The sequence below is a fragment of the Delphinus delphis genome, chromosome 7 (genome assembly GCF_949987515.2).
Source record: "Delphinus delphis chromosome 7, mDelDel1.2, whole genome shotgun sequence".
In the NCBI taxonomy this organism is placed as follows: Eukaryota; Metazoa; Chordata; class Mammalia; order Artiodactyla; family Delphinidae; genus Delphinus; species Delphinus delphis.
Window position 1 is genome coordinate 93,466,777 of NC_082689.1, and position 17,933 is coordinate 93,484,709.

Below are 17,933 nucleotides of genomic sequence, written 5' to 3' on the forward strand. Positions count from 1 at the left end.
ATCAGAAACCCCTTATCTATAAGAACACAGAAAGATTAAGAGTAGTGTAGGAAATATCAAAAATGATAATTCTCTATCAAGAGAAACAACTGTCAGGTTTCACTGCAGACTTTCATTTTCAGCTCGTAATCATAGCATCTTCCTGTAACGTAAAGTCAACTTTCAATTTTTTATCATAGCAAGGGACAAAGGTAGAATAAAAATATTCCAAGTACTTACATTAGCATCAGCTTAAAATTTATTTCTCACTGTACTTAATAAGCTAATTTGATAATTTATTTTTAACTGCTTTCCTGCCTCCAATCTACTTTTCTATTATACAGAGACTGAAGAAGTCACCGACTTTCAGTATAATGGCTTAAGGTAGACAATGAGACAATGAAAGAAAAGAAAAGATTTTGATGATGTAAATAGTTAATTAGGTTTTGAATAACAGAATTGACTCTGGGATGGAGAATTAATTTTTAATGAATGACATAAACAAATATGATACACTACAGCGACTGCCTCGGAAGGATAACTTCTATTTTAAGTTGTGCCAAAAATGACTATCTCCAAGAACTATATGAAAAAAAGTTTTTTCCTAATAAAAGAATTAAATATTTATTTTCATCTCTGAAGATAATATAGATTATAAATAGTACATGTTCTAAAAATGTTTTAGGGACTTCCCTGGTGGTCTAGTGGTTGAGAATATGTCTTGCAATGCAGGGTCACTGGTTTGATCCCTGGTCAGGGAACTAAGATCCCACATGCTGCTGGGCAACTGGGTCCGTGCGCTGCAACTACTGAGCCTGTGCAGAGCCTGTGCAGTCTGGAGCCTGCGCACCGCAACAAAAGATCCCACGTGCCATAACTAAGACTCGATGCAGCAAAAAAATATAAATAAATAAATTTAAAAAAATGTTTTCATTTGGCTGTGTGTCTAAATGACTTTCTCACAACACATGAGTAGTTTTTTTTCCTGTTATGATGACATGATGACTGACCGTTTATCAAATAAATGCATATTTGGTACATATGCATATTTCTTATATTCATTTACCTATCTTTAGCAAGAGTCTATCATATACACTAAGACATTTTAAATATACACATTATAAGTTAAAAAGATGACAAGTGCAATTCACAAACCTTAAGAATTTAAAGTACTGAATTACAGTCAGAGATGAGAAAAATTTACTCTGTCACCTTCAAATTTACACCTCTCCCTTCAATTGTTATCTGTGTAAAACCATATATCTAGGCTTTACCCGAAAGGATAAAGAGCCATTTCTGCTGATTTTCATGCTTATTTTGGGATACAAATAAAGATCCGTGAGGATCCTAAAAGAGACATGAACTTTAGTATCGAAGCCAGTGAAAGTGAAAAGAGAAAAATGCTAGGAGCCTAAAAGTTATGTAATCTAAAAGCAAAGAAGCTAGTAGAATGAGAATGTTATTGAAATTTCTACTTATCCATAATTACACTGTATTATATTTCTTTAGTTTTTAAATTCCTCAAAAACTCAGCAGTTTTATATGTTTTTTTGGAATGGCAAATGAACTTTATCATGAAATGCACTCAATAATATGATAGTATTAGCTGAATTTCAGCTAATGACAGTATTAGCTGAAAATGCAATCAATGTTAACTAATCCTAGGTAAGGAAAGATGCCTTCTGTAAATCTCTCTCACACAGAGAATAAATCCTAATGTCAGTAAACGTGTTACCTCTTAAGTACTTTGGAGGTGCTCAATGTACTGCTGGTAGGAATCCTATATTTTAGGATAATTACAGAAGCCACATGATGAATAAAGACCTAAGACAACATTAGGGAAACTAATGTTTTGACTGCACAGTTCTAGACAGATATTTATACCTGTTTTTGAAAGCCTGCCTATGCTTTTGCTGCTTCCAGAACTATCACCTCTTGTCAGAACTGAAATTCCACTGAAGCTGCTGGCTTTGGTTACAGCGGGCTTGAAGTTTCGGAGAGAGCTGTCTGAATCTGTGCTGCTCCAGGGTCGTGGTTCAGAGTACTTCAACTCGTTCTCAGTGCTGCTCTGATGGCTATTTGTTGATCTCCCTGAAGAATCTTTATTAACTCTGTAATTTAGAAATAAAACTTTGAGAAGCTAATAGAGACAAAAAGGAAAATTATTTAAAAAATGCTTTAAATATTCAATACTGTGTACTGCACGAAAACATGCTTCCAATACCTAAATATCTGGCGCCTCTGCTGGGTGCTACTAGCATCCTCGTCTTGGATTCTGTTGGCATTTTCATAAAACATTTTTATTTTTTTTAAAACATTTTTATTTTTATTAGCATCAGTGAGACACTTAGCAAAACAAATGTTAAAAAGCCCCTCACCTTTTGTCAATAATATAATTCTCTTGGGAACACAGGGACTAGAAAGAAAGAACAGATATAAAAAGTTGAGCATTTGTCGGATAACGCCATCTGGAACCTAACGATGACAACAAAAATCGTGTAACAATTTTAAAAAAGTAGTTACCCTCACCCCTCAAATCAAACATGGTGATAAGTTGCAAAATAAGTGACAATGAAAAATTATTTTGGCTTGGAGATACTATGCTTATTTTTAACAGATACACATTTTTGAAGCCATTCATTTTTGTTGTACAAAGTAGCTTGAAATTCAAATATCTAACAAGTGAACCCATTTTCACTATTACATATTCGAAGTATACACCTGTCTGTAGATTCCACCTCCTTCACTCAACAAATATTTTGATCACCTGTGCTTTGGCAGTAGCTGTCAATGTAGCTTACAGCCAAAATCCTCCAGTGCTATTAACCTAACTCAGGCAACCATCTGTTTTGCATCTTGTATTATTACAACAGTCTTCTAGTTTTCCAGCTACCAGTTTTGCTCTTTTCATCCAATTTAAACAGCAGAAGCCATAGCTATCTCTCTAAAATATCAATCTGATCACGCCTGTTCCCTCCTTAATAGCCCCCTTCGTTCTAGCACAGGGGTCCACAAACTACAGTCAGCTACCTGTTTTTGTAAATATACATTCATCAGAACACAGCCATGCCCATTCATTTGTGTATTGTCTATGGATGCTTTCATACTAAAATGGCAGATTTGAGTTGTTGCAATAAAGACTATATAGCTTGAAAAGCCTAAAATACTCATTATCTGTCCCATTATAGAAAAAGTTTGCTGACCCCTGCTCTAGCTAAAAGCCCCAACCTCCTTAACTAGCTTTCAGGAGCAAGTCACCTGCTTCCTGCTTATTTCTCCAATTGAAACGTCCCTCAATTCTTGTCACCTAGGCTACAATCCAGGTACTCTGAATCTCTCAATTCCTCATGTGTCAAGTTCTCCTTTATCTCTGGCTCGCTGCAGATGTTGACCCTGGACACGGAATACTTCACTCCTTCAGTTCTTCTCTTGGAAGCTAACTCTCCCTCTCACTCCTCAATTCTGGTTTGTGGTGCTTCTCTGCTGTGTTCCTTATTTTACCTTCACGTTTCTATACAAATCACACACCATGTTGTCATTATCTGAATACTCATCATGGGTAAAGACCTCATCCATCTTACAAACTAGAGAGAGGAAATAGATCTAGGTTAGGCTCTGAGTTCAGAAGACATGGGCTGAAATCCCAACTCTGGCATTTTCTAGCTGGATGATCCTTGTCTATTTTCCTTAGTTTCCTGGAGCCTCAGTTTACTTATCTATAAAATAAAAACAGTGATAGTATCTACCATATATAGGGTTGTTTGGGAGATAAATTAATGTAAATGTCCATGGATATGTTCTCCAGTGCCCAGCACAGCACCTACTATACATGATCAATAAGATTTGTTGAATATTATAAAGTTTTAACTGACAGTCTAGATTTTAATGTCATTTATGTTTTTTTTTTTTTTAATACAGAGCTAACTTCTATCTCTGGTGGTATTAACACAAATTACATATATTCTTTTTTTTTTTTTTTTTTTTTTTGTGGTACACAGGCCTCTCACTGTTGTGGCCTCTCCCGTTGTGGAGCACAGGCTCCGGGGCCATGGCTCACGGGCCCAGCTGCTCCGCAGCATGTGGGATCTTCCCGGACCGGGGCACGAACCCACGTCCCCTGCATTGGAAGGCGGACTCTCAACCACTGCGCCACCAGGGAAGCCCTACATATATTCTTATATCCTTGACTAGTACCCTGTACTGCACAGAGCAGGTGCTTAACAGATATTGGTAAAATCAAACTGATTCTCCCTTAAATATATGTGTAAAGTAATCAGCCACTTAAAAGATCTCTTCCAGGACTTCCCTGGTGGTCCAATGGTTAAGACTCTAAGCTCCCAAAGCGGTGGGTGTGGGTTGGATCCCGGGTCAGGAAACTAAGATCCCACACACCGCACAGAGCAGCCAAAAAACAACAACAACAACAACAACAAAGATCTCTTCCATATAATCACTTATAAAGTAGAAAACAAATATTAAACTGAAAAATCAATTAGCTGTATTTTAAAAGAAGAAACAAGTTATTTATCAAGAAAAGTCCACTAACAAGTAGGATTTAGAGTACATGATTTTGTAGACAGTGACCAATGTTCTAAAAATCTCAACTCTGTGAGAAGTCTGGAAGAAAAAAATATTACATAAACTATATACTCAGTCTAATATACTACTCCTTAGTCGATCTGCTTTCAACTTTTGAAAAGTTTATACAACTGGTGCAAAGTAGTATTTTATAAACTACTAAATCATTAACATGAACAAGACAGACTGCAGTATTTCTAAAGGGGTGACTTTATATGTAACAAATGTAGTTAGAAGTATATGTGATCAATAGATTGAGGGAGGAGTGAACCCCTATAATGCAATTAGCATATATTTACACATGAAGAGCTAAATATAAGTTAGAACATACATCTTGGGAAAATATTCGGTCTCTAGCTCTCTGGTACTCTTCTTCTCTTTCTTCTATAGATTTGCTTCTTCTGTCATCTTTCAAACGTATTCTCATCTGAAGAAAAGAGAACAATTAATCTTGGGAAAATGGTCTGCTGGTATAAGTCCAGCACCTATAAAAATGCTCTAGTCATGCTAGGTTACCTGGTTATCATCTTTGTCAAAGCTAGAGTTATCTCTCTTGAGGATATATCGTTTCTGAAAGTCTTCACCTTTATCATCCTTAATATGTTCATTAAATTTCTGATCAGGTCTAAAAAAAAAAAAGCAAAAACCAAGGGAACAAAAGAGATAATACAAAATATTTACAGAAAAGTTAAATATAACGCTTTATAGAAGGTGATAAATATAAGTTACCACTCACTAGTGCCATTAATAGATACTTATGTTATCTCAATTACTCCTCAAAACAATCTTATGAGAAAATATTAACTACCCCATGTCATGACTGAAAGGCTGTATGAAATACATTGTGGGCTCTGGAATTTGACTGCTAAGGTTCAAATACTCAGCTTTAACACTTAGTTGTGCTTTAGGACTTACACAAGTTACTTATTAACCTTTATTTCCCCTAGTTTCCTCACTTGTAAATAGGAATTACAGTGTACCTACTTCATATGGCTGTTGTGAAGATGAAATGAATTAATAGGTGACCAGCACTTAAAACAGTAAACACTCAGTAGAAGTTTGTTATTATTATATTACTGAGAAAACTGAGGTTCAAATGGTTAAAGCAAGGGTCCAAGGTCAAAGGGCAAGTACATGACTGAGCCATACTTGGAGCCCTGGTATGTAAGACTCAAAGCCTGTATATCATCTTTGCATTGCCTCCTCTAAATCTAAGAAACAATTCTGGGACAAAGAAAAAAGTATAGCACAGTATTTTATGTTACATTCCTATAGTACCTGGTTTGGTGTTAATCAAATATTTTGTGGCTGAATTTAATAAAGCTTAAGAGACTACTTCAAAATGCAACCAAGTTACCAAGAATTCATAATTACAGCAGGGTACATCTTTGTTTTATATTAATTGAAATAGGTTAAAAAGAGAAGTTCCTTTTTGAAGGTTAATGTTACAACCTAAAGAAATGATTATGAACTCTTAACAACATATTTTATGGCTGATTGGCCGGTCTTTCCTCTATGGAAATGTTGCAAGTTCTGCTGAGATCCAGAAGACAGACAAGGTTGTTGCCCTTGGAAAATTACAATTATATAAAACTTCACTTTCTGAAATGTATTCTCAGCTTCAACAAATTAATCCATTCAACACTCTTGAGATGTAATACCATCCTATTATAAAACTGAAATATGTGATATATAAAAAATATATTTAGAGGAAATAAAGGCTAACTGAACCCCTAAGCAATTTTTTACATATACTTTAAATATATATTATGTAGTCACATAATATATTATGAATACCCTAAATAAATTTCTAAACCAAATAAACCTCAGTAATGACATTTTCAGCAAACTTGACCAGATATTTCAATATGTAGTAATCAAGTTAACACTTCTGAATATTTGTTTTAACCTAGTGAATTTTTAGTAAAGTACTATATCTACCTCCTGTCAAGTGATGCAAAAGATTTTTTAAAAAAATAAATTTATTTATTTTGTTTATTTATTTTTGGCTGCATTGGGTCTTCGTTGCTGCGTGCGGGTTTTCTCTAGTTGTGGTGAACGGGGCCTACTCTTAGCTGTGGTGTGGTGGCTTCTCTTGTTGTGGAGCACGGGCTCTAGGCGAATGGGCTTCAGTAGTTGCGGCTTGCGGGCTCTAGAGCGCAGGCTCACCAGTTGTGGCGCATGGACTTAGTTGCTCCGCGGCAATGTGGGATCTTCCCGGACCGGGGCTCGAACTCATGTCCCCTGCATCGGCAGGTGGATTCTTAACCACCGCGTCACCAGGGAAGCCCGATGCAAAAGATTTTAAAATGAGAATTATGGGGCTTCCCAGGTGGCGCAGTGGTTGAGAGTCCGCCTGCCGATGCAGGGGACACGGGTTCGTGCCCCGGTCCGGGAAGATCCCACATGTCGCGGAGCGGCTGGGCCCGTGAGCCATGGCTGCTGAGCCTGCGCGTCCGGAGCCTGTGCTCCGCAACAGGAGAGGCCACAACAGTGAGAGGCCCGTGTACCGAAAAAAATAAAAATAAAATAAAATAAAATAAATAAAATGAGAATTATGTAAGTAAGCTGAAGAAATCTCTATTTTAAAATATACTTAGATAAGTGAAACAGAGCACATCTCCACATAAAGCGATACAGAGAACTAAAGAGAAAAATAAAAGAGTAAAAAGATTTCATGACCAAACTGATAAGAAAAAGATTGCTTTCTTTAGGAATTTGAAGGATTATCTATTTAGTTCTGACAATGGCAGTATGTTGTTATTTATTTGTCCATGATTGCCCCATTTACTTATATCAACTATTTCTGTAGCTGTTCAAAATCACATTTTCTTATTGAAGGAATTTGTACTTGGGTGAAAAAAGAGATGGTTATACCAATATGAACTATAAGATTTAACCAAGAGCCTGGCAACTTTTCTAAGAGCAGCTGGATCCCCACACCAAACAGCATTAGCAGGCATTTCAGCTAACCTTAAGACTGTCTTACCTCTGTCTTTTATAGATGCCTGAATTTACTGCCCTGCAATCGCCAACTTCCCGCTCCAATGAGACAGCCCAGTGGACACCGGGTTGTTGACATCCACAACACCACTGGTTCAAGGCTGGAGCGGGTAATCTGCCTATGAGGAAAAGGCAAGTTTGTTTTTATTCATTGTGGAGCAGATCTCTAAGGTTTTCTGATTTACATCCTTCTTCATATTCCAGAAGAAATAAAATAAGAATACAGTGTAACGTCAATGATCTGAAATGTCTAGTAATAATTACGCTATTGATCCATTCTTAAGTACATCATAAACATCTGCGTTTAGCTAAACTTTTCATGATCTGGATAAAGAGAACCTTGACATCACTTGCAGCATTCAAATAACTGAGGTTACACTGTATTGAAAACCTTAGAGAGTCACCAGTCGAAATGTTAGTCAAAATGCCTGCTAATGTACACATGCTTGGGCATCCAGCAGCTCTGAGTAATGTTGAAAGGTACTGGTTAAATGAAGTAGAGTTCTGTTCACCTTAAGTCCAGCTCGTAGGTTATGGTTACTATCCAACTTTAGCCATGATACAACTAACTAGGAAAAAGCTGAAAGATGAGGATATTTTCAAAAGACTGAAAGACAGGCATAGGAAAATTAAATCAGATTCCCATTTGCAGGTAAAATTTAATGCCCCTGAAAATATGGGATCCTTTTCAAAGACATCTGTCTTCATTAATTTAATTTTAGTTGTAGTAACAATCATTTAAAAATACTAGCTTCCACCAATATACCTATTTAGTTGACAAAATACTATTTGAAATGGAAGAAAACCAACTTAGTCAAGCAAACAATATGACAGCTACAAGGGTAAAGGCCATTATAACAAAAAGGAAATTAATGAATTTATTTATTCATTTATTTATAAACCGTGCAAACTGAAGGGTTCATAATAGACAGAACCCTGAGAAGTCTAGCTTCAAGGAAGGAAGAAAAACAATGAACTGAAAAGCATTATTTATGGCATCTGAAGCTGTCTGCTGCTCATTATCACAGATCCACTGCCGCCACATATGAAATTAATATAGAAAATTCTTTTGATAGGAAACCACCGCGAAGTATAATGTTAGCTGAACTCAACTGCGTTAGCTTCACAAATAGGCCTCTGCATTGGGCCTTTTGCTCCCACATATCAGCACTGATTATCTATTTCACCATACTGTACAGGTATCACTTTTTAAAGCAAATGATTCCTCTTAACTCCTTAAAATTTCTTCCTCAGTCAATTACACATAGCCCAGAAGGGTACAAAACATTATGGATGATACTGGATTAACCAGTAAGTCTCACCGTCCTGAGATTTGTGGAAGAAACGGAGCAAAAACAAAGGTGGAAAAGACAGTAAACTGATAGAAAATTAATTAAATGTAAGGGTGTTAAAGTTTGCTCTCTTTTTTTAAAATTTGCCTGAGGTTGGCCACAGGTAACTAAATTATATTAATTCAAAAATCCGCAAGAGAATGATTATTAAACATTACTGATATTATGACCTTTGAGGGTTTTTTAAAACCCATCCTCATTCATCTGTCTTATTTCAGTCCAGACTGGTGCATTTTACACCTTGTGAGTTAAATCTACTTTTTGGTCCCGTCACATACGGTTGTCACGAAGCTGAATTAGGCTGCTAAAACATGTGGAAAACCTGAGATAAAAGGTGCTACAGAAAGATAAAGTAGTATCAAACACATAGATAATATATAACTACATTTCTTGATACTTACATTCTTGTATTGCTAGTTTTGTTTACTATGACAGACTTCCCACTCTGATCAACATTGTGGTCTAATCCAAAGTAAGCAGCGACTCTGTGTAATAGCATCCTATGGTAAGATGTCATTGGGGGGAATTTTTTACGTGGAGACCTAAAAGTAGAAGAAAAACTAATTTAGTAAATCTTAAAGAACTGTGATGACAATTTATTTTCTTGTTAAAGGTTAGGACTTACTCATTATTACCAATGAAATCTAAAATTTCTTGTTCCAATTTCAACAGCATCATTCTGTCCCTGAAACAAAATATGAAAACTCTTATATATAAAATTTAACACTGACCTAATCATACCATAAATGTTGAATTTACAGGGCTATTTTTGGGGGGGGGGGTAAAACCTGTATACTGAAGAACATCACAAGCTTGATGCTAGAATGTTTACATGCTTTCTAAAAAAAAGTAATATTTTAAAAGATGACTTTTAAAAATTTTATGGAAAATTTCACACATACACAATTGTAGAGAGACTATCATCCAATTTCAACAATTACCATCATGTGGCCATTCTTAAAACAGATATATCTTGATCTGCTAAATATTACTATATTAGATTCTGTTCTGCAAATGTATGGATTATAACAGCATATTAGTCCTTACTTCCCTACTCAATAAAGCTAAGAGGTAGCAGGAAAACAGACATCTTTAGTCAGGCTCATGACTTTGTTATTCTGAACTCCATAGAAACAGTACTCTAAAGAACATGCAATGCCAGTAACAACAGGAATACTCCTATGGGAATCCAATGCTAGTTTATAAATGGAACTATAGCAGAGAAGTATGAACTATATTACTAACTCTAATTCAGAAGGAGAGGACTTTTCAAATCATTCTGAAAATCACTATTATATATTTCTAAGACTTTGGGAATTTTTCCCACAAAGAATCAAAATGAACCAAAGACCTCCAACATGTAAAATAAATAGGGACGCTAGGGAACACCTGCACGTGCTCCTTTAGACCACTAGGGTCCTATTTAGCACACTTACAAAATAAGTTACTGGTACCACTCCCTTTCAAAGGACCTCCCTGCCCACACACCAAGAACATGGCTCAAGAGAGTATTCCTATGCTCACTGTAAATGTCATGCGCATGTGGGAAAAACAAAACAAAACAGAAACAAAAAAAACCCCTCAAAGAACCTTAAAGCTAGAAGTAGCTTTACAAATCATTCAGTTCTGTTCCTAAAATTTTATAGATCAAGAAAACTAGGCCAAGAGGTTAATGTTTCCCTCCCAAATAAACACTATATAGTAGATCCCTCTCAAATTTTAAAAGGAAACAGTGCCCTTGCTTAAGTTGCCCGAAAGTCTATACATCAGCTCTGAGTTTGATCTTTTCTCTATATTGTGGAAGAAGTCTTATAAAAAACTGAGTAATATTAACCATACATATTTTTATATCAGTTGAAAAAAATCAAGAGAATAACATGCCTATGTGGTGATTTCAAACCCAAAGCTGAAAACACGATTACATTTTAACTCAAATTCTAGCAACATTCAATTCTGCCCCTAAACCTGTTTCTCCTTCAGTATTCTGCATTATCAGCGTGGCACTACCTTTCACTTGGTATATTGTACTAGAAGCATTTTTGGCCCATTACTGTGCTTTTAAAAATCCTCCTATGCAGTTAATTACTATTGCAAAATTTATCTATCTTCAATCTATTTTTCTTCTATTTCTACTGCCACTACCCTGGATCCAAGCAATCAGGATCTCTGACTTGACTACTGTAATAGTAGTGTATTATCTCTCTGTATCCTCCCTTGTTCCCTCCTAATCTGTTCTACCTGGAGCATCCATAACAATCTTTTAGAAACACACATGTGAACACAAGTCATGGCCTTGGTTAAATATTTATCACAGGTTTCTCACTGCTCATAGGTTATAACTGAACACCTGTAATGTGGCCTACAAGGTGGGCATGATCTGGTCTTCATCTACCTCTTTAGCTTCTTTTCCTGCCCCTTACTCACAAAACTCTTATCATTTTAGCTTACCCCTGTAATTGCCAAGCTGGTTCCTTGAACAAGCTGTTTCCTTTGCCTAGGACAGCTTCTTATATTCTTTCTTAGAACCTGTTTCTTTCATACCTTTAATAGCGTTTATCACAATTACCATTATATAGTTATTTGGACTATAGAGAGGAGCTCAACAAATGTAATTGTGTGGAATAAATTATTCAGATTATTTCATCCATGTCTTTTAATATTTTTTTCCTTAAAATGTTGGGGGAGGATGGGAAATTTTTACTTCATAAGGTTTCCCCCAAAAAAGGACTTATTTACTTAACTATAAGACCCTCTTTTCTTCTAATTTTTTGGGGGTCAATTTGTCTTGAGATGATATAATTTTCAGTAACTTTCCTAATGTATTTTATATACTTGTTGCAGGGGAAAAAAAAAGGAATCTGAGGCAGGCAACTTATTCAGCATTCATGAAACAGTGCATTTAAATTTGTTTCCTCTGTTTGAGCTCAACAGCAGGCCTAAGATATGTGAAATGTTCTTCAGTGAATGAACTGGCATTGAAAACAAATTTCTGTTGTCTCCATGAAAGTAAACAAAATCTAACGATTTTACTAGCTATTGATACAAATTCAGGTTTTTATTTTTTTTTCCTTTCGCATGTAGATCTATGGATTGCAGAGGATTTTCTATTATTACCTGGGCCATTTATTTAAATAAGTTCCCGTACTTAGTTTACGAAATTTTCAGTTAGTAAAAAGTAGAACTTGTTAGGAAAATAGCTTTCCTAAGTTCTCAAGATTTACACTTCCTGCCTGTATCATATAGCTATGTATGTATATGATACATGTATGTATGTATATGATACTATGTATGTATATGTATATGATATATCTATAGCTTGGTCTAAGTTTCCAAATTTTCAAATCTGTAATCAAGGTTAGATATTTTGGTAATGGCCATAAGTTGAAAATTAATAATCCTTTATAGAAGCATTACATACATCAAACTAACAGATCCACAAATTCCTTTTCTTAAGGCATAAGGTTTATTAGCGCATGAACCTAAAAGTAGGCATGCATTGAACTTATCATATAACGTTTAAAAATAGACCAATAAATGCTGTCTATTTATTAAAGAAATAATAAAAACAAAGATCTCAATCAAACTGACCAATAAACTACTATCTAAAGTGAAAATGAAGGGGCAAGAATCTTTTAGTTACCAGTGCTCTAGTCATTATACCAGAACTGACTTTAGAGAAAGTGTGTGCAGCTGGTATACAAGTGGCAAATAAAAAAGAAGAAAACAACAATGCTTCCATCTGACCACCCCCTTCCCAATGTTCCACATGACCTGGGTCAAATATCTGCAACAGGCAAGAAATAAGATGATTCAGACATTACCTCCAGTAAAAGTAATTTTAGGAAATATTTCAAACACAGAACAATTGTACGATATTCCCCAGAACAATACAGTTTACTTTTACAATATCCATTCTCAGGATTTATCCATGGGGCTGCTCCCCTCCATTAGCGATGTAATATAGTTGCCTATATTGTCCATGTTTCTTTAGTACACTGTGGAATTTACACAAAACGGGTATAAAATCAATACAAAAACAGGTATAAAAACCATGTGAGTGAGTGTAAACTCTATCTTGGACAACTTCAGGTTCCCGGGTTCTAAACTAGTAATGAGTATTATTATAGTTTCCGATAATATTTCTTGAAACAGGAATTCCAGATAAACTGTTATTTAACACCTGAGGTTAAGTTTATTCATGGGGATGAGAACAAGATAAAAGATTAATGATCTGAAGAAAAAATTTGAAATAAAACATTAGCTAAATTTTAGTATCACTAAAAGTAAATCTGCTTAACATTTAGAAATCTCTGAGCAACAATCTTGAAAGCTCTAATGGAAATTTGCCAGACTTATTACTAATTTTGTGCCACGTATATCTGGCAATTAATTGTGTGTTTCATTGAGAGAACACTGAGCTATCACTTAGGCAAATTTTGTTTCTCACAAAATTTAACATTAGCTACAACTTTCTAATCCACACTGACATTACTAATAACTTATTCATTAGCCATTACATGAATGATTCACCTATATATTTATTCAAATAAAAATGCATACACAGAAGGATTAAAGTTGTAATACATGCTACACAACATGGATGAACCTTGAAAATATTATGCTAAGTGAATGAAGCCAATCACAAAAGACCACATACATATGATTTCATTCACATGAGATATCCAAAACAAGGAAGTCTGTAGAGACAAACTAGATTAGGGTTCAGGGCATAGAGAGGTGATAGCAAAAGCGTTCAGGGTTTCTTTCTGGGGTGATGAAAAAGTCCTAAAATTTATTGTAGTGATGGTTGCACGTATCTGTGAATATACTAAAAACCATTAAATTGTACACTTTAAAAACACATATGGGGCTTCCCTGGTGGCACAGTGGTTGAGAGTCCGCCTGCCGATGCAGGGGACGTGGGTTCGTGCCCTGGTCCGGGAGGATCCCATGTGCCGCAGGGTGGCTGGGCCCGTGGGCCATGGCCGCTGGGCCTGCGCATCCGGAGCCTGTGCTCCGCAACGGGAGTAGGCCACAGCAGTGCGAGGCCCGTGTACCGCAAAAAAAAAAAAAAAAAAAAAAAAAAACCACATATGCAGATAACTTTAAAATTTTTTCATTTATAGAGGAAAACAAGAGAATTGCACAAAAGAAAAATATTTTGGAATGTATAAATATAGATTTCTATATTTGTCCTTATTGATGTTTCTCCTACAGGTTCAGAAGAAAGAAAAATTCTGCCTGTTTAAGATCCCATCTTATTTTACACAAACTAGCTATGTATTTTCTACCATGCTCCTATTCCTTAATCTATTGAGTTCTAGTTTCCACCATCCTACCGCAAATGAAATGGTTTGTTAAAATAGCCAACAACTTCCTAGTTCCTCAATCTAATGGATTGTTTCATTTTACCTTTCATGATACTGTTGCCGATTGGCTGACTTCTAAGACAAGCGTTCTCATGATTCTTTTGCAATCTTTAACACCCATGGTCTCTTCCTTCACATCTACCCTTAACACGTTGCCTTTCCACAGAACAAAGCAAGAGTCACTTCTACTGAAGACTGATGGCTGCCGATAACAGCAGCCAGGCTCATTTACCTGAAAACCAGAGCCTTTTAACTGCTGACACACTTCATCTCACTGTGGCTTTCCATCAGGCACCTCAAACTATACTTATTTATAACAGAACATACCTTACTCCATTCAGGCTTGCCCTTATTTACTTCCCCTGTTAATGGAACTAGCTGTCAGTCCAGCCAGAAATCTAGCAGCTGTTCTGTTCTGCTCCAACGTGCCACTACTCTTCCATATCCAAATAATTACCAAGTCCTGCCACGGTACTTCTTAGATGTCTTTCGAATGTGTCCCTTCCTCTCTATTCTTCTCTGTGTTCGTCAACCCACAGTCCTTGCTTATGATCTTGGCCCCTCACTGACAAAGTAATCTTTCTAAAACATAAATCTCATTATAGCATCACCCTTTTGAAAATTCACCCTTTTGAAAATTCTGTCATGACTCCTCAACGTAGCATGCCATACTCAGTATTTCTCAAACGATGAACTACTGGCATCTCAAGTAAGGCTATTTTTCGTCGATCATTGCATCCCTAGCTTACCAGTAGCATTCCTTACTCATTCACCACCCCAGTGTGTTGGTACTATCCTAGGTTGAGGACAACTGCATAACCTGCTTTCATTCCTCAACAACGCCCTCCGCCTCATTTTCTACAATCACTTGCCACATGCCTCCCTGCTAGAGCCAGAGTGTACAATCTCGTCTTTGCTTGGATATGCCACCTCTCTCTCGTACGACCGTGCCCTGGCGATGCTCTTGTCTCCCTCGTGCCGCTCATGTTCCAGTTTAAAGCACTCTGAATTCAAGACTCAGCTCAGGCATTATCTTTTCAGTGAAGCCTTCCCATATCCTTTCAGAGGTTGGGATCCCCTCCCTGTGCTTTTAAAGCACACTGAAAAACTTCTTTTACAACATCTATTCTATTTTAATTACATATCATGGGTTTTTTTTTTTTAGCACACAGACAGTGAATATTTTAGGGTCAGAGATTATATTTTGTTCATCTTTATATCTACAATGTTTAGCACAATGCTTAGCACGTGATATATACCCAAGAAATGCCTGTTCAATGGACTAATGAATTCACCTTTCAGTTGGGACCGCTGAGGAATAAGTTTGCGGAGTTGGCTGACTTCTTCCTCACCTCACACTTATACATCTTCAGCCCATATTACAGGGAGACCACTTTTCAATTTGGTGGGTCCCCTTTTGGGGTTTATGTTAAATGTAAAATAGGAAATCAAGATGGTACTGAAACAATAAATCCTGAATGAAATTAAAGGTGTATCTTGAAGCAAGACATGAGATAAGGCTCAATGATACTAAAGAGTTGTTTGTTTTCTTTCATGTGCACCTACCCAATGAACTGAAGATTTCACAAATTTTTACTACCACTCTGGGAAGCTAAAAATTTCACAAATTTTTACTACCACTCTGGGAAGCTAACATTCTTAACCTTCAAGTCTTCTACCCCATGAACATGTTGGTCAGATATTTTGTGGATAAACCTCTCTGTGGGGAGACTGCCTCACTGGGGTCGATGACCTGTCAAAAAGCTAAATCTATTTATCTAGTACCTCGGCAAAACAAAGGACTTCACAATTAGTTAAATTTGTGACTCAAATAAGCACCTTAAAAATCTTTGGGTTGGAGGTTTATAAACTAAGCAAGAAGAAACAAAAATTCTGCATTCAATTAAGTCCAAAAACTTGTTATAAGTGAATACACTAAGTTATCTGGTTGAGTGCTTTATCATGAGGTATATTTCTCTCTCTCCTATTTCATGATTAATGATAACTCTTCATCTCAATTAAGAGTCAAAATAGCTTGGTGATTCTGTATTTTCCCAAATTCCTAAAGAGTATGAATTATCTTTATATCATGGTGATATACATAATGCCAAAAGATATTTATACATGTGCATATAGAGGCCAACAACATCTTAGCCCTAAGAAACTAAAATGTTTCTGGTGTACTTTAAATATTTTAATCTTATTCTAACTCAGTAATGAAAACATATATAACAAAATTATGGTACTCTAGAAGCAATGTAAACCTTATAAATTTAATTTTTACCTGGGATTGTTTTTTAATGTATTTACTAAAAATTCATGTAGATCTATGCCAGTTGAATCAGTGTATTCTTGACTGGAATCTAAAAAACAACAACACAAAAACCCAGTATAAAGTTGTTTGAAACAAATCCCTTTCCCTTTACACATGATGTATATTAAAATAAAATGAGATGCCCCACATTGAAAAAAAACTGACAAAGTAGGAAAATGGAATTTATGATGAATTCAGATGACCACAATTTTGCTACTCCCATATAATGAGCATGACACGGATTTACGTAACTGTATGTCTATGTACATTCTTAAAAAAATTTATCTCTCAAATGTGCCAGTTTAATTTGTTCTGAATTCTTAAAGATCCTTTTATATACTCACCACAGTCCTCATATTCAAAAATGTCTCAAGCAAAAAATCAGAATGATTTAGACAATTAACTACATTTGAAGCAAATTGAGTCTGTTTAGTTCAGTTACAAATATAAGTGCAGGCAATAATTTGGAGATAGGCAGGAACTGTAGCTCTGAAAGAATATTTAATTAGATTTGATCGGGTCTATCACAAAAAGCTCGCTTTCAAAATGTTTCTTTACAAACATTCATGTTTATTTCTTCCCCTTAAATGTAATAGCCTTATGCTGTTTATAAAACTGGTCAACATAACTGGGTCTATAAATTAAAAAAGCATTTTTATAGACTTGTAATGATATATGATGAATTCCCTTAAAATTTATTATAAAAGATAAACATTCTAGGTTTCCAAGAATATTCTTACTGGATACTGAACATTTTGGCATCAGCTCTCTGTATCATAAGGAATTAAAAAAAAATAATATTTTTAGTGGAATCAGTATTCAAATTATAGTGATTCCATTATTTCAATACAAGAGACAGACCAATAAGTGATCATGACAGTTATCTTCCTTGGTGACTTTTGCATGTGTTGCAGTTTTTTGGCTAAAGCATCTTACTGATGTTCAGCAGAACTGCCTTATGCCATTTTGCACAGAACAGTATCATCCCTTCGGTCTGTTCGAGATCATTTTTAATAGAAATACACTATGTAAAATTATTCAAGGGGTAAAGGATGGAATTATCGACAGTAAAACTAAAATTTTGTTTAAAAAACACAGAAATAAATTGCAAACCTCTTGATAACATTTTTCTGGGCAACTTATCACTGGCTTTTTCTTTTTCTGCTTCATCTTTTGAGGGCTTCTCCTCTTTTTCAAATGATTGTGTTAACTGGATCTGAATTTTCTCCTGTTGGAAGGTAAAATCAGTTATTAAGTGAAAATATAAAGTGATTCAGTTAATACCTCACATTTGTATTTTTTTGAGTAATACAAAATTGTATGGAGAAAAAGATTTTT

General features: G+C 35.7%; 1 protein-coding gene across 7 annotated transcripts in view; it reads right to left on the reverse strand.

The window, feature by feature from the left end:
• Positions 1-17,933, reverse strand: part of R3HDM1 (R3H domain containing 1) — a 114,299-nt gene that overhangs the window by 73,110 nt on the left and 23,256 nt on the right. For all 7 annotated transcript variants that reach the window (XM_060016886.2, XM_060016884.2, XM_060016885.2 and 4 more), the window contains 9 exons: positions 17,709-17,823; positions 16,566-16,644; positions 9,538-9,597; positions 9,314-9,454; positions 5,074-5,182; positions 4,889-4,984; positions 2,358-2,395; positions 2,204-2,254; positions 1,864-2,090 (listed from right to left, as the gene is read on the reverse strand). In XM_060016886.2, coding sequence (XP_059872869.1) covers positions 1,864-2,090; positions 2,204-2,254; positions 2,358-2,395; positions 4,889-4,984; positions 5,074-5,182; positions 9,314-9,454; positions 9,538-9,597; positions 16,566-16,644; positions 17,709-17,823 — 916 coding nt within the window. The remainder of the gene's footprint in view (positions 1-1,863; positions 2,091-2,203; positions 2,255-2,357; positions 2,396-4,888; positions 4,985-5,073; positions 5,183-9,313; positions 9,455-9,537; positions 9,598-16,565; positions 16,645-17,708; positions 17,824-17,933) is intronic.